Source organism: Mus musculus, chromosome 13, assembly GCF_000001635.26.
Source record: "Mus musculus strain C57BL/6J chromosome 13, GRCm38.p6 C57BL/6J".
Classification (NCBI taxonomy): domain Eukaryota; kingdom Metazoa; phylum Chordata; class Mammalia; order Rodentia; family Muridae; genus Mus; species Mus musculus.
Window position 1 is genome coordinate 40,899,290 of NC_000079.6, and position 25,540 is coordinate 40,924,829.

Sequence of the window (25,540 nt, forward strand, 5' to 3'; positions counted from 1 at the left end):
CACGGCACAAGGGTGTATGTCAGAGAACAACTTCTAGTCAGTTCTATCTTTCCATTGTGGGCTCTGGGCATCTGTCTGTCTAATGGGACAAGTGCCTTTATCTGCTAAGCCATCTTACCTCTCCAGGGTACTTTGGCTTACCCTCTAGTGACAGAATGGCATTTATAAAATCATCTCTTGTCACATGGGCTCTCCTCTCCATATGTAGCTACTCCTACAGTGTGAAATCCTAGCCTGTTGGGCCCACGATGCTCACTGCCATCTGCATTGTGGACTTCCCAGTGCCTCTATCTATGTCCTGTGCTTTTTACATTTTAGCTCTACCAGATACCTTGTGGGTCCTAGCTGTGCCATATCTGGCTTTCCTGTCATAATCTGTGCCATTCCCTGCTGGGATAGGATGTTCTGGGATGTTCCTTTTATCCCTCCCCCCTGCCCCCAACACCTGACTGGCAGATGTTTTTCCTTGAAGATGCAACTTAGAATCACATTTAGAAAGCCTGTTCTCATTCACCCTCCTCCGAGCTCCCACGCTCGGGCTGTCAGTCTCGCATTACTTCTGTCTTGAACGTTCCTAGGTAACAACTGCTCATGCCTGGCTTTCCTTAGAGAGAGCACAACCACTGATACACAAGCACCCTTCCTACAGTGAAGATCTCCCTTCAGGTCATCTGCATACGCGCACCTGGATGATGACAGGTCAGGTTGATTGCTTGACTTTTTCCTGAGGACGGACACAGAAACGCCTACTCACTCCAGATAGGCTCACAGCACACCCGTGAAAGGATTGCGGTCAAGCAGAAGAGTAGGTCAGGGGCTACTTGACGAAGGTTACTTTCAGGAACCTAGGTGCTGTTAGCATGAGATAGCCTGAGAGCTGTGTCCCTGCATTTCCTGTTTAACTTGCAGAACCCACACAGCTGAAGACTCTCTTCTCCTATAGCAGCCACTTCCTGTTTCTGTAACACTCCAGAGGGATCTTACTTGCTCTGTAAGTTTCTGTGAGTTTCATAACCTTTAAACCTCCTTGCTCGCTCCAGGAGAAAAATGTCAATCCCGAGGGAACACCACCATATGCATACAATCTTATGTAGTTACTTACTTATTATTTGAGTCATCACTTTATAATCTAGGCTAGCCTCAGACTCTTGTCCCCCCTTTCTCGGCTTTCCAAGGACTAGCATTACAGGTTTGTGTCCACGCCCCGATTTTACGTAAACTTAAGTGCTGGGGATCATCCTGGCTTGTCCTGCAATGCACTCTATGAGTCTGGGGTCCAGAGAAAGGCAAAGATTCTGCTTATCACTCTGCTGTGGTCTGGTCCTGAAGCTGTGCTAATGTTAAAGCCCAGTGTAGGTCTAGGGCATAAGAGCCTCGACTCTAGCCAGCTTCTTCATCTGTTGTTCATTAGGAGAAGCGGACATCTGGAGCAAGATTAAAGGGGAATTTGTCTGTCTTGGAATGGTAGAGAGACTGCCTGTCATCTTAGTGTGACACATCCCCCAAGGGATTGTCCCAAAGGGAGTAGGAGTGTTAACATGACTGTTTTCCAGTAATGCAGCTGATTTTGTCACCTGACCTCTCACCTGACCCCTGTGAAGATGTATAAACTGCTCTAACGATTCTATTCACTGAATGTATAGAGCTGCTAGCCACTGCCAATGCCACGGGAAAATTCTTTATCTTTTTCCATGCAATCCAATGCATTATCCGCAAGGCACTATGTAGGGTCCTTCTTCTGGAGTTGTTATTACAGCTTTTTTTTTTTCTTATCCTAGTATCTGTTTTTACTTAAGAAGGCAGATGGGATAAAAGTGCTGGACAGAGATGGCTCAGCAGTTAAGAGCACTGGCTGCTAGGACCCAGGTTCAGAGGACCGAGGTTCTGTTCCCAGCACCTACGTGGCAACTCACACCAGTCTGTGACTCCAGAGAATCCAATGCTCTCTTCTGGCCTCCCTGGCCCCAGGCATGCAGATGATGCACAGACATCCCTGCAGGCAAAACATCCATACACATAAAAATTAAAAACAGAAATTACGTAGAATTAAATCTATCAAAGAGAAAGACAGGCGCTAGCTGTTTTTGAATTGCAAATTTGTCATGAGACTGAGCTACAACTGCAAGATCTTGACCTGACTGTCATGCTGCCAAATGTGTCAGAGTTCGAGGTTTGGCTAATCCCTCCTTGGGAAATGTGCACAGAAATGGATAAATTCTGTCCTTTGGGTATTCTTCATCCCCGATATTTGAAAGGACTCTGGGACACCAGCTGAGTTTAGCACAACTGTTCTCAGGGGAACTGGAATGAAGGAAATGGAGGCTGGAGGACATTTCAATAACCTGTTCTCAGTTTCCCGTTTGGCTCTCACTGTCCCTTACATCTCAGTGATCTTGACACTGGCAGCACATCCCTAAAACCATGCAAAGCTCGCTTGCCCCTGCCCTATGTCTCTCCTTGCTTTGGGGGTGCCCGTTTCCCATCTCCTACTCACACCGACTTGGCAGACTGTCCCTCCCATCTGCCTCCCCCTCACAAACTCATTTCTTGAGTCACGACCATTGTTCGTGGTGGTCACGCTCTTTATGGCCAGGACTTCCTGCTCCCTTCCTCCCATCTAACCAGGACGTTCTGTGTGTCCATCCATCTGTGAAGAATAGCTAGTGAGTTCTGGGTTCTCATTACTGCTGCCCTTACCTCAGGCCCTCCCATCCTCATAAGCAGACTGACTGCGTTCAGATCCACCCAGATGGCCTCTGGCCTGTGTTCCCCTTCAGAATAGTCTAATAATACCCTGGATATGCTTCTAACAAGGCATATCTCTGAGAAAAGCATTTGTTGATTCTAAATGTTTCTGGAAGTTGTCACGACTTATTGAGCCATGTGGGTGGCCTGGACTCTCTAAGAGAAAAAGCCGTAGCACCCCCAAAACACAGTCTGTTTACTGTATACAGCTGAGCAGGGATACAGGGTTATTGCATACAGCTAGGGTTATTAATGGAGATAAACAAGGAGGCAGCGTTATTATATACAGTTGAACTAGGAGACGGGTTTAGCTCATCTTGGCAGAGCAGTCTCTGGACGGGATCGGTCTTCAAGCCGTAACCATCTGAGGAGAGAAATATGCAGTGGATATTTTCCATACACACTAGCAACATTTGCTCTTGACTGGAGAAAGCCTTGGCCACCTCTCTCCCCTCATGTGGGGAAGGCTTTGCCACTTCTGTGAGGCTGAGGCCATTAGTTCCTGACATGGCTGTGCCCTTGTTGAACAATGCACATTCGCTCAGAGCCTTACTTCCTCCGCTGTTTGTGAGGAAAATGGATTTGGCCCCCTCTGGGATTGTAAACTCTAAATAAGCCCTGCCTTCTGGAAGTTGCCTTTGTCCCAGGGTTTATTGAGGCAATAGAGAAGTAGCTAACACAGTGTCCTTATAATACCTCCTAAGCCATATTGTGCACTGGAGAAGCAAAAATGAGCAGTCAGTAGGAAATCAAAGGCTAATGCTTTGAAGAACACATCTAGGTTATAAAGCTGCTCTTTTTCATGGTGTTAAACTATTGTGAAATGTAAGAAATGACCTTTCTGAAAGGGTTTTGTGTCAAAAAGTATTTCAGGGATGGGGTTGGGGGCTTGGGGGACTGGTATTTTTAAAGGTCCCAAATAATATTGTGATCTAGGGTGGCACTGGGAGGCCATTTGGATTGGCTATCTAAGAGAGACTTGAGGCCAAATTTGATTGTAGAAGCAAACACATGTGGGGCCCCTTCAGGGCAGGAGCTGGGTGGAGAGGCTGGAGGCTAGGAGGATCCTAAAGGGGATGAGACGGTATGGAAGACACTGTTTTCCTGGATGGCGGAAGGGGAATGTCACTGTAGTCAAAGGTGTTCCCAGGACTCAGGAAGGGCCTGAGGAAGACACAAGCCATTCAGTGGTTATCACCAAACTCCACAGGGGTCAGGGCAAATAGCCAGAGGAGACTGAGTACCTGGGACCAGGGTTTTGGAGTGAGCCCAAAAGGTAAAAAAAACCAAGCTGAGGAATTGTCACCCAAGGGAAAGGGTCAGGTGTGAGGACAGTGAACCAGGGTGTATTAGTCAGGGTTCTCTAGAGTCACAGAATTTATGGATAGTCTCTAGATAGTAAAGGAATTTATTGATGACTTACAGTCGGCAGCCCAATTCCCAACAATTGTTCAGTCGCAGCTGTGAATGGAAGTCCAAGGATCTAGCAGTTACTCAGTCTCACGCAGCAAGCAGGCTAAGGAGCAAGAGCTAGAGCAAGAGCTAGACCCCCTTCTTCCAATGTCCTTATATTGTCTCCAGCAGAAGGTGTAGCCCAGATTAAAGATGTGTTCCTTAAACTCAGAGATTCAATCTTCTGGAATCCATAGCCACTATGGCTCAAGATCTCCAAACCAAGATCCAGATAAGGATCTCCAAGCCTCCAGATAAGGGTCATTTGTGAGCCTTCCAATTCTGGATTGTAATTCATTCCAAATATAGTCAAGTTGACAACCAGGAATAGCCACTACACAGGGGGACAGTGAACCATAGCCTTAAAGACTGTGGCAGGGAGTACTCATCTCTAAGAGTACCAAAGCGGGTACCAGATGCTCAACGGAGCCTTTTTGGGCTCACGGGTGTGTCTACAACAACTGAGAGGGATCAGTTACTGAGTGCCAGTGATGGATGGAGGGCAGAGCAATTGGTGAGCCGGAAGTTGGGCCAAAGGCACTAATGAAGGGTTTTATGTCAACAGAATATTTATAGGGGGCCGAAGAATGCCGCTTTAAAAAAAGTCACAAAACAGACATTATGGCAAGAGGTTTATTGGGGGGTAGGGTATGCAAAAATGGCTATGAATGTGGGTGAAGGCAGCGACAAGCCAGGCTGTCTGTGATGGCGGGGTTTATATATGCATGGATCATGTGTGTGGGGAGAATGTGGCAGCTGTGGGAATGTGGGGGTAAGGTGTTGGTCCTTGAGTCATTGAAGACAGGGCGGGGGAACTCCAAAGAACCTGGTGCAGGAATGTGGGAAAGGAGCTTTTGCTGGTTCTTAGAATGTCCAACAATTGCTACCGTTTTTGTATGCCCCTGCCTTTAATCTGGAGTCACGCAGCGGACAATTTTTTAGCCTTAGGAAACGGTTTGTAACTGAAGCAAAATGGCATATGTATGAAGGTCAGAGGAAAACCTGTTGGGAGGCAGTCGTGACCTTCCACTTTCCGGAGGCAGGGTCTCTCTAGAATATTCTCCTGTGCTGCATACTTGAGGCTGTGCCTGCTGTTTACGGTGCAGCTTGGGTCCTGGAACCCTGGCTGGGGCCCGAGAGGCAATGAAGAAAGGACGCGTGCGCATGGAGAGCTGGGATCGGGTGTGGTTTTCTAACCCTTGCTGTAGGGAACCTCAGCAAGTTCATGGGGCTTGAGGCTCGGTTAGTCTCCACTGGAGGCCTCTGTAGAGAAGCACTCTATAAACATCCTAGAGGAGGAAGCTGTTTTGGTTAGTCTTTGCATACACGCTCATCTATGGTTGCCCAGACTACTCAGGAAAGCTTTCTCGTTCCCCTTGAGCCTGCCTGGTCCATATGTGTAATGGCTTTGCCAATTTAATGTAGGATGGTGGGTCTCAGAGTTCTTCAATCACTCAAGGCTTCTCTGCTTCCTATGCTGGTCCGAAGGCTTCTGGCTGAGTCTCGAGTGTGCCTTCTTTCCCCACCCAAGCAGCACTGGGATTCCAGGAGTTCACAACTGCACGCCTTTCACGCAGGTTCCAGGGATGGAACTAGGGTCAAATTCACATCGTCAGGCTTTTACCTGACATAAAAACCACACCTTTAATGTGATTCTCCACAACAGAACCAGTCAGAGACCCCCTCTTGCCGCACACAAAGTGTGTGGTTCTTTTCTTAGGCTGCTTCAGGCCCAAGCCATGAGTGGCAGAAAGCTGTTTCCAGCCACGTCGACCTTGCGTGTCCCTACAATGCCTCGATCCTAGGAAAGAGGAGGATGGGGTTTGTGAGAGGGAAGCCTGTGCCCTGAACCTTGCTCTTCTACAACCTCCATTCCGAATGATCTTTCTCTTCAGCTTAGATTGGAAAAGATCAAAATTTAACTGTGACGATACGGGAGGAGACAATGGTTCTTTCCTAAGAGAGCTGGAGGGTAAGGTTGGTGTAATGGTTTTAGCTTTGGACAAAGGTCGGCCTATCTCTTCTCTCTCTGGACACGTCCTGTTTGACCTCCTCCGTAGCCATCTTTCTGCACCCCAGTCTTCACCTAACTTGTCCTTCATTAAATTGTACTCCATCCAAGTCTGAGATCCTTCCCCATCTTTGGGGTTCTGTAGAAGGAAGACCTCTGCCTCAAACCCCAGCTTTTCTCTGGTTTCCCACCTAGCAGTTGCCTTCCCCAGACCCTGCAGGACCAGGAAGGGGCTCCCTGCTCCCGGGTTGATTGGCTTTTGTTTTCCCACACAGTTGGTGCTAGAGCTGCTCTGTGCACCACTTCACAGCCCTTTTTGGTTTATCTCTATTCTGTAGTCTGACAACTTTTTTTGGACTTCCGCTGGCAACCCCTCAATCTAAGCCAAGCTTCCCATTACAACTTCCCTGTGAAAACAGCCTCTTTTGTATGCTGGAAGTGGGATTGATGATGGATTCCAAGCCCAAGGGAGCCACAGAATGCATTTATTCTAAACCTAACACACAGATTTGCAAATTCTGAGCCAGAGAGATTAATGAATGGTTGATTGGTCTGTCCCATAAACTGATTTTTTTTTGAACCTCTTACCACTTCCTGATCATCTTAGAATAACATTCCCATTCATAAAATCATCCCCTCCCCTTTTAGATTAGTGCTGTATACAACATAGCAAGACCTCTAATTCACATGTACTGGCAAGAGGGGGTATGGATATGGTATCATTTATGAGAATTGTCATCTTTTTAGTTTCCCCATCATTTGTGACTAAAACATCATGTCTACGAGGGAAGGAATTTATAGTTAGTTGGCTTGGTTTAGGCACACTCTTCTTAGTTCACTGGGAACTTATCCTGGGAATGTTAATCACTCTGCCCCACACCTCACTGGTTTGGAGAAATGTGAAGAAGGGGCACACAGACTTGCTGTGTGCTGTAGACCCAGTGTCGGCTTGGTTCTTTGGACAGCCTTGCTTGAGGCTTTCTTTCTCTTTCATGCTGATCAATTACTAGCCATTTAATAATCAGTAATGACTCTCACTCTGGGAGCGGATGAGGGCAGTGGTACCCAGAGTGACTAGTTCTTCCCGGTTTGCCTAGGATTTGCGAGGCTTAGCACTGAACACCTCATGTTCTGGGAACTCCCTCAGTCAAGGACAAAGGCAAACAGCGATACCTGGTTACCCTGAGTCTCTTTGACCCATTTCCACTCACCCATCTCTTTCCAAGGCATGTCGAAATCAAGAATTAGAATGAAAATGTAGTTCGGTTGCTAGGAGATGCACAACTCCCTGGGTTTGATCTCTAGTACTGTATATACTGGTACATGCAATCCAAGCTCTCAGCAGGTAGAGAGCGCAGGAGTTCAAGGTCATCCTTAGCTACATAGTTTCAGGCCAGACTCAGCACCTTAGATATCTCTGTTTTCTTCAGCGATGCCTTCTGTGATAACTGCTCTGTGCCTCACTGGCTGGTCAGAAAGGTTTTCTCCTGTAGCTCAGCAACTCCTGTCAGTACAGATAGGCCAGCTTCCAGACACTCGAACAAATTCTGATGGAATACGCAAATGGTGCTGCAGGCACAGTTTCACTGTCTTAGGCAAAATAAGATTTCTGGCTAGTTACGTTCATTTTAAACATTAGTGACTTCAAGTATAGCAACTTTGAAACTGAGTAAATGCTCATATTTACAAAAAAAAAAAAAACAGTGAAAGAAAAGAAAAAGAGAAGAGAGAAAGGAAAAAGGAGAGAAAAGGAAAAAATACATTATGACAATAATTTTTAAATAATCTCTGTTCCCTGGACCAGCACTTTGAAAGGAAAGCCGGTTCGATCAGCGGGGAATCAAATACTATGCTTGTACAGGAAGGACGTATCTTGCAGGCAAGTTTGTGTCAGCTATAATTTTCCCAGGGAGCAAAAGAAATGTCCGAATTTGGTGATTTGCCCAAGAACTCTGTCCTAATAAACTGTCTCAAATGACTTTTTCTGTTGTGGATTGGGTAAACTAAAAACCACTTCAGAAATTTCATAGGGTTATTAAAGTTAGAAGTTGAGCAAAAGCAACCAGCTGTCTTGTTGTGTTTCCATTTATTTGGAGATGTGCAGACAATGGGACCCTGGAGATACAGGCTTCTGGCAGCAGCTATGTTGTAAAATGTCTCGTCTCCCAGTCCGGTTGGAGCTTGGTGGAGACTTCATGCTTAGCTTGTGGGAGACAGAGATTCGGTTCCCAGTAGCAGTACTGTAAAACAAACAAACAAACCAACCCAATTAACCGGACCTTCCGTCTGTGGGTCTGGGAACCAGTTGGAAGTAGCTGATGTGAGAAGAGACCCAAAGAGCACTCAGATTTAGACCTAGATAGAGCTGGGGAGACCTGTCTCATGGATTTGCAACTTTTGGTTGTTGTTTTCTCCCAAGGAGCTGGCAGAGATCAGATAAAGGTTGTTTCAAAAGACAAAAAGTTACTTATGCTGTTCTTTGACATGGAACTAAATAGACACTTATAAAACATAGGGTTGAGGTTTCCTGTTCTCTGCTGGGTTTGTTTTTGGCTTAGGTAGAGTTACAGCTGGCAAAAGGAGCAATCGCAGCTACCCAGCAGGGCTGCCTAAGGAAGCAGAAAAGTGCTTCAGAAAGAGCAAGTTAGGCAGGCGGGATTATAGAGGGAGAAGACCCAGGTGGCTTTTCACACAGATGCCATCATTGTTCTAGACCCTTTGCCTTTGAAATTGGAAGCCTTAGCTGAGCCATGCAGGCACACAGCTCTTGTAATTGGTGGGAGGAGGGGCCAATCAAGAGAATCACGAGTTCAGGGCCAGCCTCTACAACATAGTAAAGTCCAAGTCCAGACTAGGCCAAAAGAGATCCTGTCTCAAAAAAATATACGCCCCGCAGCCCAATTAAATTTAATAATGGAGAAACTAAGGCACATTGAGGGCAGCGAATGTTCTCAGGATATCAGGATACACAATTGTGTCACTGTACCGTGCTAGCCTATTTCAATCATGTAAGAGGCCTATAAGACTAATCGTATTATGAAAGTTGCATATGTATGTGTGTTTTGCTTGCATAGGTGCTTCTGTACCTCATACATGGTACCAGAAGAGGCCGTTAACCCCTTGGTTCTGGAGTTACAAGTAGTTGTGGGTTGCCATATGGGCACTGGGAATAGAACCTGGGTCCCTTGGAAAAGCAGTGAGTGCTCTCAACCACTACTGAGCCATCTCTCCAAGCCCATCCAAATGTTGTTTTTTTGTTTTGTTTTGGTTTTTTGTTTTTTGGGTTTTTGTGTGTGTGTGTGTGTGTGTGTGTGTGTTTTGTGGTGTTTTTGTTTTTGTTTTTGTTTTTCCAGACAGGGTTTCTCTGTGTAGCCCTGGCTGTCCTGGAACACATTTTGTAGGCCAGGCTGGCCTCAAACTCAGAAATCTGCCTGCCTTTGACTCCTGAGTGCTGGGATTAAAGGCGCCACTATGCTTGGCTCCCAACTATGTTTTTAATATTTCCATCTTTAGAAGAACTAAAAAGGAAACCAAGGCAGACACAGACATCAAGCATAATGGTAGCATTGGACTCTGCCCTGATACGTCCAGGGCTAGCCAAACAAACATGTCCACTCTTGAGTCTTTCGGTCACCCCCTTAGAAACCAGGGAGTGCATATGCAAGTGCTTTTGTGCACACGGGCCAATTTAATCCCCACCATGCACATGGCGGCCTCTGCTATCTGCATCCTACAGAGGAGGAACTTGAGGTTAAAAGCGTCAGTTACTTGTCAAAACTGTTCATCCACCCAGCACTGTACGCTGTCAAATGAGCTTCCCTCTGGTTATGTAAGGATGATCAAGGTTTCCAGCACCTTGTGCCTTCATGCGGGGGGGGGGGGGGGGGGATGTAGATGCTAACAGTGGATGTCAGGGGCATTCAAATGGCAGTATGCAGCCTACGAGAGTAAAATAAAAAAACAGAGAGCAGGAATCAGCCTGAGATAGCCTGTGGCCTTCCTCTGACTTGGGTCACTATTGTTTACTGTTTCTTTTTCTCTTTCTCTCTCTTTCTTCCTTCCTTCCTTCCTTCCTTCCTTCCTTTCTTCTTACCTTCCTTATTTATTTTATTTATATGGGTACACTGTAGTTATCTTCAGACACACCAGAAGAAAGCATTGAATCCCATTACAGATGGTTGTGAACCACCATGTAGTTGCTGAGAATTGAACTCAGGACCTCTGGAAGAGCAGTAGTCGGTGCTCTTAACCACTGAGCCATCTCTCCAGACCCTTCTCTTCCATTTCTGATTCCTTCTTCTGTTGTTGCTGGTTTGTTTGTTGTTGTTGTTTTTTTTTTTTTAAAGATAAGTTTCTCTGTGTAGCCCTGACTGTCCTGGAACTCACTCTGTAGACCAGGCTGTCCTTGAACTCAGAGATCTGCCTACCTCTGCCTCCTGAGTACTGGGACTAAAGGCCGGGCCTGACTTCAGGTTTTTTTTTTCTTTAAGAAATTATAATTTTTTAAAATGTTATGTATAGCTGGGCGGTGGTGGCGCATGCCTTTAATCCCAGTACTTGGGAGGCAGAGACAGGCGGATTTCTGAGTTCGAGGTCAGCCTGGTCTATAAAGTGAGTTCCAGGATAGCCAGGGCTATACAGAGAAACCCTGTCTCTAACCCCATCCCCCCTCCCAAATGTTATGTCTATGAGTGTTTCGGTTACGTGTATGTCTGTACATCACATATGTGCCTGCTCCCTGTGGAGGCCAGAAGAGGGCATTAGAGTGCTTAGGGCTGAGGTTACAGAGAGTTTTGAGCTGTGGGTGCTGGGAATAGAATTTATATCTTCCACACAAACAGCCCGTGCTCTTAACCACTGAGCCATCTCTCCAGTCCTGGTTTGATTTTCAACCAGTTGAGAGCAGCATCCAAAGAACAGAAAGACTGCTTCGTGGCATGAAGTTATGTTACTTTGGGATTTTAGGGTCCCACCTCCAGCTTGCTGCAAAACAGTCGCAGTGTGTCTTAGTCACATTTGTGCTACAAGCATCAGTGTGGAGTGACACCAAGAGAATGAATGAATGAGTTATCCACGAGCTTAAAACATTTACTCCCTGGCCCTTTTAGAAAGAACTTTGTTGACTGATAATGGCATGATGGGCATATTTGCCTAGAATTTTTTGAAGAAAATGTTTGGTCACAATTGTGAGTTTTCTAGATGACACAAGCCTCTCCCTCTCTCCCTTAAATACTTATTTTCTTTATTTATATGACTACACTGTAGCTAGCTGCCTTCAGACACACTGGAAGAGGGCATCGAATCCCATTACAGATGGTTGTGAGCCACCATGTGGTTGCTGGGAATTGAACTCAGGACCTCTGGAAGAGCAGTCAGTGCTTCTAACCACTGAGCCATCTCTCCAGCCCCAGCCTTACTCTCCTAAGCACAAAAATGATTAGTTAAAAAATACAGCAGGGCTGAGGAGGAGCTCAGTGGTAGGCTGTTTCCCTAGCATGCTGCGGTTCGTTGCTCAGCACCACACAAAAAAATTATTAGATATATTTCAGTATTGTGGGGTGTTGTTGTTGTTGTTGGTAGTAGTTAAAAACAAGCTTAACTTACTAGAATTTTTTGGTTTCTTTCTTTTGTTTGTTTGTTTGTTTGTTTGTTTTTTGAGACAGTGTTTCTCTGTATAGCCCTGGCTGTCCTGGAACTCACTTTGTAGACCAGGCTAGCCTCAAACTCAGAAATCTGCCTGCCTTTGCCTCCCGAGTGCTGGGATTAAAGGCGTGCGCCACCTTGATTTTTCTTATTTAAGACTCTAGAGAGGTCCGGGGGATATAGCTCAGTTGGTAGAGTACTTGTCCAGGCAAGGTTGGCTCATGACTGTATTCCTAGCCCTTAGAAGATATAGGCAAATGGATCAGAAATAGAAACTCATCCTTGGCTACTTAGTGAGTTCAAGGCCAACCTGGGATGCCAGAGACTCTGTCTTAGCAACAAAAACATATGTGGGTCCTAGGCCCTGCGCAAAGGGCCTCTGGTAGGCTTCAGAAGATGGTCAATGAATTCCTGAAAGGGAGATTTGATGACTGCAGGATGGTCGTCTTTCCAGAGGTCAGGGGTCAGTTGGCTATATATGTCTTGGAGATAGCATCAAAAATGTCTTTGGTGAAGTCACCCAGGTATCAGTACAGCCCTGCCGAAGTGGTAAAACCAGCCATCAGCATCAGCTTCTTGGATACAGAAGATGAGGGGGAGAAGCAGCCCAGAGGTCTGTCACCTGTCATAGGATGGGATGGGACTTAATGATCCTGTCATCTTAGCAGCCTGTCTGCACAGGATCAGTGGAAATCTTGGCCAAGGTAGAGTATTTAACACCCAGACCACCATGATCACTTTAGTTTCCAATGGTGACAAAGTCTTGAACCTAGTTTAATGGCTAGTATGAGTTTGCTCCCACTCCAGCCTCATCTTCAAACCTCTCCCTTGAGGGGTGCCTACCGGAAAAAGCCAAGAATGTTAAGACTCCCTGATGGGCAGCGAGAAAAGACTGGTCCCCTCCAGGGACTTGTTCTTCACATCTTTGGGACTAAGCATCCCAGCTTGGTGACGGGAATCCATTCCTTGTCTTCACCTTTGCCTTCATGATCCCTACGGCCTGTCCCCAGGCTGCCACCACAGTCCAGGAAAGTCACATTGGTCCCCTAGAGGCCACTGCTGAAGCCTCTGTGACATTTTAAGAGTCGGTCCCAAGAGTATCTGCTGTTGTTTTCTCAGGAAAGAAGAGAGCTGATTTTTCAAACAAAATGTGCAGAATCCTATGTTTGTTTATATTTCTATTTTAGCCTTTGTACTCCGACTCTTTTCAGAGGAACATCTAGTGTTGCTCCAGACCTGCAGGCATTGAGCTTCATGGTTTCCAAGTCCCTTCACAGCAAGGAATGTCCCTGTCTTTGTAAAGACTTGAGGTGTTGGTATTTTATTTTATTTTATTTTATTTTATTTTATTTTATTTTATTTTTTTGGTTTTTCGAGACAGGGTTTCTCTGTGTTAGCCTTGGCTATCCTGGAACTCACTCTGTAGACCAGGCTGACCTCGAACTCAGAAATCTGCCTGCCTCTGCCTCCCAAGTGCCGGAATTAAAGTTTTGCGCCACCACTGCCCAGCTGAGTTGTTGGTCTTAACAAATAACAAGATGGGCATTGGAAGGAGACATGGAAGCTAGACACAAGTGTAATCTTAGGTTTCAGGAGGCTGAGTCAGGAAGATTGCTGAGTTTAAAGACAGCCTGGGTTATGTAGGTAATGCTGAGTTTAAAGGCAGCCTGGGTTGTGTAGGTGAATTCAAATCCAGTGTTGGTTTACATAAACAGCTTAAATTAAAAGATGGTTCTGAGCTGGGCCGTGGTGGCTATTTGGAATACAAATGATTGCAAGTGAATTTGAAATTGAACCTATTTCATTCTTGGGCCTGTTGCTCATAATAGGTGCCTATCAGCCAGTCTTACACCTCTGCTTGGCTTTGAGAATGTTTGTTGTGATGGTATATTACAGTTAATAAGACTTCCAAAGAGACTTAACACTGCCTGAGTTTTGATGCCTAAGTAGGATGTGGTAAAATTGCCATCTAGAGGACCAAGTACAGATGTGTGTGTGTGTGCACACTTGTGTGTGTGTGTGTGTGTGTGCCCATGCGCACATAAATGCATGCACATGTATGTACTTTGATTTTAAAATTTATTAATTATCTGATAACGTTTTGAAAGCGCCTGAGCTGCTCCAATACAACAAGGTCCCTGGTTCTGTATGGTGTTAGTTGCTAGCACAGGTGTGTGTGTGTGTGTGTGTGTGTGTGTGTGTGTGTGTGCTGCTTGCTCTGTGGAGGAGGTGGTGAAGATTCTCTTTCTCTCCTCCTCCGATGTCAACACACCTTGGCTGGGTTGCCTTCCTGCCTCCACCAGCCCTGTGCTCTCTCACACCCACGTACACGGGAGAGCACAGGGCTACCCATAATTCCTGATTACTGGTTTGCTCGTTGGATCATTTCCCGCTTACTTTTTGACCTTTTCCGTGGACGAGTTAGAAGTTGCTGGTCAGGCGCAACTGAAGCCTTCTGTACAGAACAGGATAGAGTGATCTTGAACAAGGTCATGCAGGATTCAACCCGTGCCCGGGTAGAGTCTGGCTGGAAAGTGTGCCTGTGTTGTATGGTAACGGTAGGGCAGCCATAATCAAAAACAAGTCTACCCTTCAAAGTCACCAGCAAGGAGAGAGAGGGCTTCTACCAGAGAAATGATGGTTATTGAGCAATGTAAGATCTTGTGATGTAACATGGAAATGTACTGAGTAGCAATCCTGTGGCGTGCATATACAAATATTACGTCAGTTAATAAATAAACATTACCTTGGTTCTATAACCAAGGGCCACACCCAGAGTCCCAATCCCGTTCTGCCTTCCTTAACTAAAATCCCCATAAGATTAATGAGAAGTCCTTTGGGTCCCACCTCAGGCTATGATTGCTCAGTCCTTTGTTGGTGGGGAACCCAACCATGCAAGCAGTTTGTTAGCCTTCTTCTGTGTCTTTGTGACCATAAAGGTTGTCCTGAGCCACAAAGAGGCAGGATACAAAGTGTTCACTTGAGGGCAGTTTTCAGTAGTTATATCCAACTAGAGTGGACAGAGCAGAAACAATGTCCTTATTGGAAGTTAATAGCTCCGCTCTCCCAAACATTTGTTAGAAGAAAAAAAAAATTTTGCTGGCTCTGTTACCATGGAGACCAGGAAAAACAAACCTCCTTAGGCTAGCCAATAAAAAGATATCACAGATTCCTCTCAGTCCATCAGCGCTAGGGCAGACAAGCCAGGGCAAACTGCAGAAGTGGTTGCTGGGGTATGGTTTTGGTTTGGCGTGCAGGGCTGGGGAGTTTACCATGGCTTTAAACCATAAATCATGTGGCAACACCCCAGCTTCCACTCTACCTCCACCCCCAAATTCTTGAATTCACTTCACTTTGGCATCTGCCAGCACTCCCTGTGTAAGATCAGGTTAAGACAAAGGAAAGGAACAAAATTGGAACTCTAACTTCCTCTTTGCCGTTGGCCACAGCCTACCCAAGGGTAGGTAGGTGTGTGTGTATATATATATATATATTTTTTTTTTTAAATATTTATTTATGCCAGGTGTGGTGGCGCACACCTTTAATCCCAGCACTCGGGAGGCAGAGGCAGGCGGATTTTTTAGTTTGAGGTCAGCCTGGTCTACAAAGTGAGTTCCAGGACAGCCAGGGCTATACAGAGAAACCCTGTCTCGAAAAACCAACACCCCCCCAAAAAAAAACACACACAAAAATACAACCCCCCCCACAAATTTATTTATTTATTATATGTAAGTACACTGTAGCTGTCTTCAGACACTCCAGAAGAGAGTATCAGATTTCGTTACAGATAGTTGTAAGCCACCATGTGGTTGCTGGGATTTGAACTCAGGACCTTTGGAAGAGTAGTTGGCGCTCTTAACCGCTGAGCCATCTCACCAGCTCTGGTATATTTTACATAAAGGAGTGAAGCTGTCAGAATGGTCTATTCAGGTATTCCCCTTATATAGCTCGTGTGTGTGTGTGTGTGTGTGTGTGTGTGTGTGTGTGTGTCTGTGTGTGTGTGATCAGTGATAAAGGAAGAAAAGGAGTTTTGTTGAGTTGTTTTGTTTTTGTGTGTGTATGTATGTATGTGTATGTGTTTGCTTGCTTGAGAAAAGCTTTCTCTATGCAGCCCCGACAGTCCTTCAACTTTCTAAGTAAACCAGGTTGGCCTCAGACTCACAGGGATCTGCCTGCCTCTGCCTCTGGAGTTCTGAGATGCAAGATTTTCAACACCATACCCAGCTTGATTGGTTTTCTGAGAAAGGATCTTATTTCTAGCCTGGGCTAGCCCCGAGCTTGGAATTTACAGTCTTCCTGTCTCATCCTCTCTAGGGCTGTGGTTACAGACTCGTATTGCCACACCCTGTTAGGAGTAAAGTGTGAGCTCTGGGAATTAGATATCCCAATTGAAAGCTTTAAGGTAAATGTTCTCTTTTACTTTATAAAGAACAGAAATCAAGGGGACTGGCGAGATGGCTTAGCGGTTAAGAGCGCCGACTGCTCTTCCAAAGGTCCTGAGTTCAAATCCCAGCAACCACATGGTGGCTCATAACCATCCTTAATGAAATCTGATGCCCTCTTCTGGAGTGTCTGAAGACAGCTACAGTGTACTTACATATAAACAAAACAAACAAACAAACAAAAAATTTAAAGAACAGAAATCAAGCCTGGTAAATGGTGAAGAGCACTTTTAGTCCCAGGTTGGATTTATCACATGATAGTTAGTACACATTTCTCTTTGAATCCAGATCAAGTCCCTTCTAGAAGACAGTCTTATTCAGTTCCTTAATCCCCTACCACAAGTCTTTAATCCCAGCACTAGGGAGGCAGAGAGAGGCAGGTGGATCTCTGAGTTCAAAGCCAGCCTGGTCTACAGAGTGAGTTTACAGGACAGCTCAAGCTACACAGAGAAACCCTGTCTGGGAAAATAAAAAGAGCGGGGAAAACAAATGATCACGTTCCTTAGCAGGGTGAGAAGAGCAGGCTGTTTTTCAGAAGAGGAGAAAGAATAGTAAAGGCAGTGCTTTCTGAATTCACACTCAGCCAGTGGCCAGCTTCCTTCTAAGGGGTGAGCAAGAGGACTCTCATTTAATCCAGCGGACAACCTTGTGAAAAAGGAGTTGCAGCCAGGTGTTTTTACTGCCATCTCACAGAGGGAAGGCCTGTTGTTTTCAGAGGCAAGGGATTTCTCCCTGTTCCGTGGTTGAATTTAGGAGTTATCGAGTAGACCGGTTCCCACATCTGGATGTGGGCACCGTGGACTGTTGAGTGGCCATGAAAGGGCATCCCAGCTTTCCTCCCCTATAAATCAAAGAAATTGTGTTTGGCGAGTTCGGAGGACCCTGTTTGGCAGCGTTCCAAATCAATCTTGATGGTTCACGCTAGCTGCTAATATACAATGGATGGGCGAAGAGGGCAAAATGGGGCAGGGAGGGAGCCTCTTAAGCACCCAGCATTTTCCTGACTGGAGCAGATGCTGAAGTCTCCAGATGTGGTGCGTTCTGCCTAGAAACCTAGTCATGGGGCCAGCCTTGGTTACCCCCACCCCCACCCCAAAGCCCTCCGCATTCTCTGTGAGCTGTTTGGCCACCGGGTGCATAGGTAAGCTAAGAGAATTCCAAGCCTTGTAACCAGACCTGCTCTTCCTGGTTTCCCTGAGTCACAATGACTGATACTTCCAGGAATTTTACAACGGTCCAGAAACATTTGTTCTTTCTTCAGAGTCCCGGAAGTGGGAGAGTTGGGTGTGTGGGAAGGGGACTAGAAGATTCCAGAAGTTTTAGAAAATGACCACAAATTTGATGGCATCTTAATGTTAAAGGAGACTCAGTAGCTAGGTGCTCAAATATTGCAAATAATACTGTGTGGACAGTTCTAGACATCTGAAGCTCTGTGTGAAACGGAAACCAGTGGTTATCACATTTCGACATAGCATGCTAACAATGGTGTGTTTACTCTCTTACGTGTTCTCAGCTCGGACCGTCTAGTATGAGAAATCACCTTCGCCAGGTGTCCCACGATTTGATTCTTAGTTCCCTCTTCTCATAGTCTGAGTAGGCACATCATATCTGAATGATTTAATCCAGCACACTTCACCACAAAGGCCCCCCCCCCCTTCTGCTGATTATCTATTTAGACGTGTTGCAATGCCCTTTTCCCTGTATCTATGTCTCTGCCCAGGGGCGGAGATAACACTGAAATGAAAAAATAAACAATGAGAAAGAAAGAAGAGGAACACCGAGGAGCTTTCGCCTTATACTCTCCCCAAAGCGGGGGCAAAAAACAGACCCACCTCTTGTAGGAGATGAGGGGTGTACGCAGGAGAAAAGAGCAGTTTAGATGGACTGAGGGGAGGTGGGTGGGGCTGACGCTTGAGACTGTCCGCTCCCGGTCTGGTCGCTCCGTTCCAGAAGGCAGCCTGCTGGAGGCACCTCTAGCTTTTCGTATGCAAATGAAGAGGTTTCCCCCATCTGGGCGGGGCTGAGCTCCTGGCCGCAGGGATTCGCCTCCTAGGAGATTCAAGCTTCAGATGCGAAGTGCGGTGGGAAAGCTGCTAAACTCCAGCCAGTCCCGGAGGATGGGCCAGACTCCCACGCACTGGAGACCCACGCCTTGAGAGCTGGGGAGCGTGAGCCCGCATCTGTGCGGGAGAAGCCGGCGAATCTGGAGGAGCCAGATCCACCTCTAGCGCCTGGGCTTTCAGAACTGTGGTCACTTCTCAGTCTCCAGTGATAATTCTTCCCGCCTGGAACCCTAAATAATGAGCCTACGCGGGAAAGTTTTCGCTGTCTCTGCGCTCAGCGTGGTGATTTTTGTGGTTTTTTATCACAGCCAGCTAAGCCTGCCCAACCTCTACCAGCAGCTCAACAGCTCCAGCGAAAGGACGTCTGTCACCATCTGTGATTACGGCTTGCAAAATCATACGTTCTTCACGACGGGGGACACATCACCACATCCTTTAGAAAGACTCTCCTGTCCTCAATACCGGATCCAGAGCCACTATATTACCAGTCCCCTTTCGGAAGAAGAGGCTGCCTTTCCCCTGGCTTACATCATGGTGATCCACAAAGACTTCGATACCTTTGAAAGGCTCTTCAGGGCCATTTACATGCCCCAGAACGTCTACTGTGTGCATGTGGATAGTAAGGCGACAGACACCTTCAAAGAAGCGGTGCGGCAGTTACTAAGCTGTTTCCCCAATGCCTTCCTGGCCTCTAAGGTGGAGCAGGTGGTCTATGGTGGCTTCTCTCGGCTCCAGGCTGATCTGAACTGCATGAAAGATCTGGTGGCCTCCAAGGTCCCCTGGAAATATGTCCTCAACACCTGCGGGCAGGACTTCCCTTTGAAAACCAACAAGGAAATAATTAACCATCTGAAAAGATTTAAGGGGAAAAACATCACTCCGGGAGTGCTGCCCCCTGCGTACATAGTTGTACGGACTAAATATGTACACCAGGAACGCAAAGGCAAAGACGGATATTTTATGCATAAAACAAATATTTTGAAGACTCCACCTCCACACCAACTGATCATCTACTTCGGCACAGCCTACGTGGCCCTCACCCGGGACTTTGTCAACTTTATCCTGAATGACGAAAGGGCCATTGCTCTCTTAGAGTGGTCTAAAGATACCTATAGCCCTGATGAACATTTTTGGGTGACACTCAATAGGATTCCAGGTCAGTGTCAAATAGTCGTTGACAGTTCTTCTTTAAATTGTTTACTCCGTCTTTCTTTGTAGATTGCAAATGGGTGTGGAGGTCAGGGCAGCTTGTGGAAATCATTCTTTTCCTTCACCACACTGGTGCAAGGGCTCAAAAGCATCTGTCCGCCTGGGTGGCAAGGGCGTTTATCTGTCCATTCATCTCAATGGCCCCATTGCTCAGAACTCTGAGTTCTGAGAACTGATTCATTTAAATTACTTGAAAAAAAAATTTTAGGTCCCTGAAAATGACGAGTGTGGATGCTTTTACTGACAGTTTTGTGCTACCCCAGTAGTCTTATAAATATCCAAGAAGCAGTGACCTAAAGAATATCTTGGGGACTAGACAAGCTGCCGCATTAGATGAGTATTGGGTTTCCAGCACGGCTGTGGAATTAACACTGGTCATATAGTACTGGATAAGGACTGAAGCCCTCAAAGCTGGGAGATGGATTTAAAAAAAAAAAAAAGGCATTCTAGAACATATAAAATTAATTGTTGACCAGATTTCATGCAACATTGTGGGCGGGGCTGTTTTCTAGCACCCTGGAAATCTCTTTAGATGTTCACAAAGGCAGCGCTCTGATTCACTCTGGTACTCATGTCTCAGTTAATCTCTGTTGAACAAACCTAGCCCCAAGATTTTGTCGCCTAGAGGGGAGGGTAGCAGAGTAGAGATGGACACACAGGGGGTGCTTACAGCTGGAGACGTCCCAGTAGGATCCTCACCTTTCAGATTACCCTATTTATTTGGGGGGGGGGCGGGGTTTTAAGACAGGGTTTCTCTGTATAGCCCTGGCTATCCTGGAACTCACTTTGTAGACCAGGCTGGTCTCGAACTCAGAAATCCACCTGCCTCTGCCTCCCGAGTGCTGGGATTAAAGGGGTGCGCCACCACGCCCAGCTCCATCATTTCTTATTTGCAGTTCCTGTTTACAGCCTTGTGCTTCCGCTTCACCTCAGGGAAAGTCTTTTTGATGGTTTATGGTGATGTGGAAATGAGGCCAGGGTATGCAGTTGATAGTACAACACAAACAATAGCAGAGGCCACGAGCAGAACATTTCCATGTGTTCCAAACAGAAATTGGTCGGACTGGCTTTGTGGAGCTCCTTCCATGTATTGAACTCACATCACTAGGCTTCTGTTATCAGGCAGTGGGCACCTATATTTGCTGGGCTGCTTTCCAAAGTCTGCTTCCCATACGTTGCGAGGGCTACAATGGGAATGTCCCAGTGTACTGGTTTCCAGTATTGCACCGTGTGGCTTGTGGGTGTCAGTTGAAGGTAAGAATGGCCCTATGCTTGCCATTCTGGAATAGCTGCAGGTTCTTTCGGAGTGGCAGCCTTGTCTTTGGCTTGCCTTTGAGTGCTGTTGGAAGCTATCTTCATATCCGAAAGTGGACTCAAAGCAGTTAGACATATTTAGATCTCTGATAGTCCAGCATTTCTAATATCTGAACTAGAAGAGTAATCACAGAACTCGCCCGTGAGGCAGAAAGTGGACGGACCTGGTGGCTGGGAACAGATATATAGGCTGTCCCATGAGAGTTTCAGAGATGCCACCAAGATCACAAAGATGTCAGGTCACAAAGATTCCCAGGAGGGAATTCCAGGAGGAGGAGTAAGTGACATTCATTATGGTACCTTAGTAGCTCTGTTCCACCCATTTCTTTTTAAAAAAAAAACTGTATTGTGTGTCAGCTTATGATGATGTATGTATGGAGGCCCATGATGTATGTATGGAGATCAGAACATAGCTTTGTGGAGCTCGTTCCATGTATTGAACTCACTTCACTGGGCTTCAGTTATCAGGCAGTGGGCACCTATACTTGCTGGGCTGACCTGCCAGTCCGACCAATTTCTGTTTGGAACACATGGAAATATTCTGCTCGTGGCCTCTGGTATTGTTTTTGTTGTACAGTTTGTACAAGATGTTAGGTTTGTCTTCCTTATCTCCGCGTGCTTGAGAATGGAGCCTTGGTCCCAGGTTAAGCTGGAATCTGGCCCTAGACTGAAGTAGTCTGAAGTTTCGACTGTTTCTGTTACTGCAGGAAAAAGAAAGAATTAACTTTCTTCTTTGCTGCCTATCAGAAAGAAATCTTCTCCCAGAAAGGACAAAGGATTAGGGAAAATGAGGAGGATTGTGGAAGTAAGCTGTCTGACCTGGAAATGAGACTAACAAGGACGTGTGTGTGTGTGTGTGTGTGTGTGTGTGTGTGTGTGTGTGTTTGTATGTGTGTGTGTGTACATGTGTTGGAAGGCAGCAAGCATATAAGGCATTCTGTATGTGTGTGAAATAAGGTTAGCAAGGACGTGTGTGTGTGTGTCTGTGCGTATGTGTGTGTGTGTCTGTGCATGCATGTGTGTGTGTGTCTATGCATGTGTGTGTGTGTGTCTGTGCGTGTGTGTGTGTGTGTGTGTCAGAAGACTGCAAACACATGAAGCTTGTCAGGTGTCAGGGTCACTGTGTTAACTAGAGTCATAAGGTATCCTTTTTGGAATTAAATACCACCAGTCCCTACAGACTACTGTGCCAGCTTCCTTGTGTCCCCACCACTAACAGGCCTTCGTCTGGCTCCTCTTCTCTAAACCAGACAGTAGACATGGGGAATGTCTCATCAGTGGACATTCTCAGGGTCTGGGAGTGCAGCCAGCAACTGGGCCAAGACACTGTGCATTGCATAATCACTGTGACAATAAGAGAGATAGAGCATGTCCTTCTGTCATGTGTCACTTCCCCATCACTGTGGTGTGTGCCCTGACCTCATGCTTCACTCTTGCGAGAGAGACTTTGAGGATCAAGAGACAGGAGCCAAGCTGTCCAATTCCATACGAGATTCCTATTCCCTGTCTGTCTCTCTCACTCACGATCCACCCCTTATCTCTACGCCAGCCTCCACAGTGGACAAAATGCCATCAAACCGGTTATGATTCTGAAAGGAGATATTGGAAGCCAGGAAGTGGGTCTATCAGGAATTTCACAGGAAATGACTGACTTAAGCGGTAGCAGGTCACTGTCATCTAACCGCACAAAGCTGGCCCAGTCACCACTATCCACACAGTGAGCACTCATTAGGGAGAAGGATTTTTTGTTTTGTCTCTATGCATTTGTAGGATGCTTTCAGTAATAAATACAGAAACCTCTTCCTCTCTCTGTCCCCCCTCCCCCTCTCTCCTCCCTCTCCCCCCTCTACCTTTCCTCCCTCCCCCTCTCTCTCCCTCTCCCCCTTCCCCACCCCTCTGTTTTTATTTAGAGACGATTTTATTTAGTCCAAGATGGCCTGAGGACGACCTTGGAGTTTAGGTTCTTTTTCCTCCACCTCAGAGGCTGGGGCTGCAGGCTTCTGATTTTCTGCCTGCTTCAGGAGGTGCCAGGGCTTTGTGCATGTTGGAAAGGCACTCCGACCAACTGGACTACATCCTGGCTCCAGGAGATCTTTGTAAAGAGGAGAGAAAAGAAGGTGGCTCGAGGCCACCGCTCTCACCTAGCATGGCAAAGAAATCTTTACAAGTAATGAGTTCCCTTCCTTTATATCTCTTTGTCGGAGTGCTTGAGCCTCTGCGCCTGGCTTTAGTTCTCTTTTTCTACCCTCTGTGTTCCTGGGGGTGGGGGTGGGGTGGGGTGGGGTGGGGGAGGATGGGACAGAAGTTGTCAGTCTTGACTGGCAGCTAGTTCCTTCACCTGCCAAGCAGTCTCACTGGCCTGAGCTAGATTGACTCCATGTTTTCAGGCGTCAACAGTCTCTTCAGTTCTTCATTGTGCCAAAGCACTGTTCTATGAGCTGAGGATGCAGCCGGAAGTCAGAAGACTCAGCTCCGTAGTATTCACGTCTGCAGAGCTGACGGGTGAACAGTGTCTGTGGTTTTCTTATGAAGCTCGTGTCATTTCCCACCTCAGCCCCTCACACTGTTTGGCTTTGCTGCGGTTTTTTTTTTTTTTTTTTTTTTTTTGGTGCGGGAGGAAGCTTGGGGCTGGTTTGTTTGTTTGTTTGTTTGTTTTTCCTTTAATATCTGATTTTGATTTTTAAGATATTGGGCTCGAGAGATGGCTCCGTGGTTAAAAACACTGGCTGCATGTTCAAAGGTTAGTTTCCAGACCCCACATGGCGGCTCACAGCCATCCATTACTGCAGTTTCATGGGATCAGATGATCTCTTCCAGGGTGTAAATAGATGTACATATAGATAATATCCATATACATAAAATAAGTAAGTCTTTAAAATACATTTTTATAGTTGCCTTTAAGAAATAGGAGGGACTGGTTGTTAGCATTCTGTCAAAACTCCACCCCACGGTTACCCGGCAATAGCCAGGTAAGCCTGGCCCACTATAAGAGGGGCTGCTTGCCCCTCCTCTCTCTTTACCTCTTACTCTTGCTTCCCTCTTGCTTCTCTCTTCTACTCTTGGGCTCTTCCCTTTCCCCCTCCCTTTCCTATTCCCTTCCCCCCCCCCCCCTCTCTACGTGGTCATGGCTGACCTCTACTTCTCCACTCTCTCTTTCGGCATTTCTCTGCCTCTATTACGCTCTTAACTCCCCTCCCCATGCCCTGAATAAACTCTGTTCTATACTATACCGTCCTCAGGGTCCCTCAGGGTAAAGGGATGCCTTGGCATGGGCCCCCTGAGACACCCCCTTCCCCCACACCTCACCACACCCTCATAGATCATATCTTATATCTCTTTATCTTTTTATAAACACATCACTGGTAGTGTATCTCAGGGACCAGAGAACATGCTCATCATACGCAAAGCCTGCACTTCAACTCTCAGCACAAGAACTTAACTTAAAAAACACAAAGGAAAAACTATTCAAAGATTTGGCATTGTGAAGATTGTGTTCCGTCAGCTACAGAACCTAGTGCTACCTTGCAATTCCTTCCACGGGTGTTTAATTATTTTTATTTTTTTGGACTAATACTGCTAACAAAATACCATATAGGAAACACTACAAATAAATGTTTTATAAGCTCACTACAAATATAGCCAGTTTAAAAAAAAAAAAAAAAACTAAAACCAGTAAAACAGTCCTTGTTAAAACAAGGCCCCATGCTGTCTTTTGGGAACAAAATTCTCCATAATGTAGTCATTACTTAAATAGGTGGTAGGCAGAAGGCAGACGTGTGGGTAGCTATTTTAAATTCAAGAGCCAATTACTTATTTTAAAGCCTTTAAAAATCTCTGTGTACAGAGTGCTGGGAGGCTGGGTGACAGAGGAACTTTCATCTCAGTGTGCAATGGTGGTAGGTGTGAAATGTGGTCAGGTGGCCTTGTGAATACCTTCCACAGCTGCTTGAAGCTCTTCCGCGGTTTCCCCTTATCTTCAGGATCATGACCCTCACAGTAGCTTGACCTGCACCCCTGACCCCACCCTTCTTCCTAACCCTGTCTCTTTATAAAATGACTCACTTGTTACTCCAAGAACCTCTTGACCTGATGTGTCTGTCTTCTTTGACTTTTTACCATCTCCTCCGCACTTGGGCCCCTAAGGGCAAGAACTGCAACACCCGTCTCTGTGTTCCTGTCACTGCCGCACAACAAACACTGAGCCTTGTCACTGTGCTCACAGAAAATTCAGAGGCGATAGAGTTTCAGGAAGGTCAGTTGAAGGTGGGAATAGAAGAAAGCTGTGTCCGTGGAGATCCATTTTCATATGGAAGAGGTGATAAGGAAACACCACTTGGTGATCAGTTCTAATCAGGCAGACAAATTGTATCTATCAATGAGGTAGGGAGAGGGAGGGCGAGGCACACTTAGTAAGCTCCAAAGTTCCAGATGGAATGCAGAGGGGACAGGGGACTTTGTTAGAAAATATGGTTCTCAGGAGCCACCTGAGGCCACGTGGCATTTGATGCCAAGGCCAGGGCATCAGCAGGCCACCCATTCGACACTTCCGCCGACTTTCAGCATCACCAATACCTGTTTTGAGTTTCTCCCACACCCAGCTGTGTCAACCCTACTGGTACTACCATTCTGGGCTGCTCCATGGTTTATGCAGTGGCTGTTCT

At 46.3% G+C, this 25,540-nt stretch overlaps 1 protein-coding gene and 1 long non-coding RNA gene across 7 annotated transcripts in view; one reads left to right on the top strand and one right to left on the bottom strand.

Moving 5' to 3' along the window:
- Gcnt2 (glucosaminyl (N-acetyl) transferase 2, I-branching enzyme) overlaps positions 1 to 25,540 on the top strand; it is a 101,125-nt gene that overhangs the window by 39,522 nt on the left and 36,063 nt on the right. Inside the window, exon 1 of one of the 6 annotated variants that reach the window (XR_003950429.1) lies at positions 15,866 to 19,512. The exons of 4 other annotated variants lie outside the window; for them this stretch is intronic. Coding sequence is in view for 1 of the 2 variants with exons in the window: in NM_133219.1 (NP_573482.1) it covers positions 18,594 to 19,512 (919 nt within the window). In the remaining variant the exon portion in view is untranslated. Of the gene's footprint in view, positions 1 to 15,865; positions 19,513 to 25,540 lie in introns of those variants that run through there. One more of the 6 variants, NM_133219.1, reaches the window with a different exon arrangement.
- Gm31683 lies at positions 1,534 to 18,480 on the bottom strand. The gene is made up of 3 exons (XR_382246.4): positions 18,126 to 18,480; positions 7,420 to 8,448; positions 1,534 to 1,993 (listed from the first exon to the last, which is right to left on the bottom strand). It is a non-coding gene; the product is annotated as a predicted gene, 31683 (long non-coding RNA).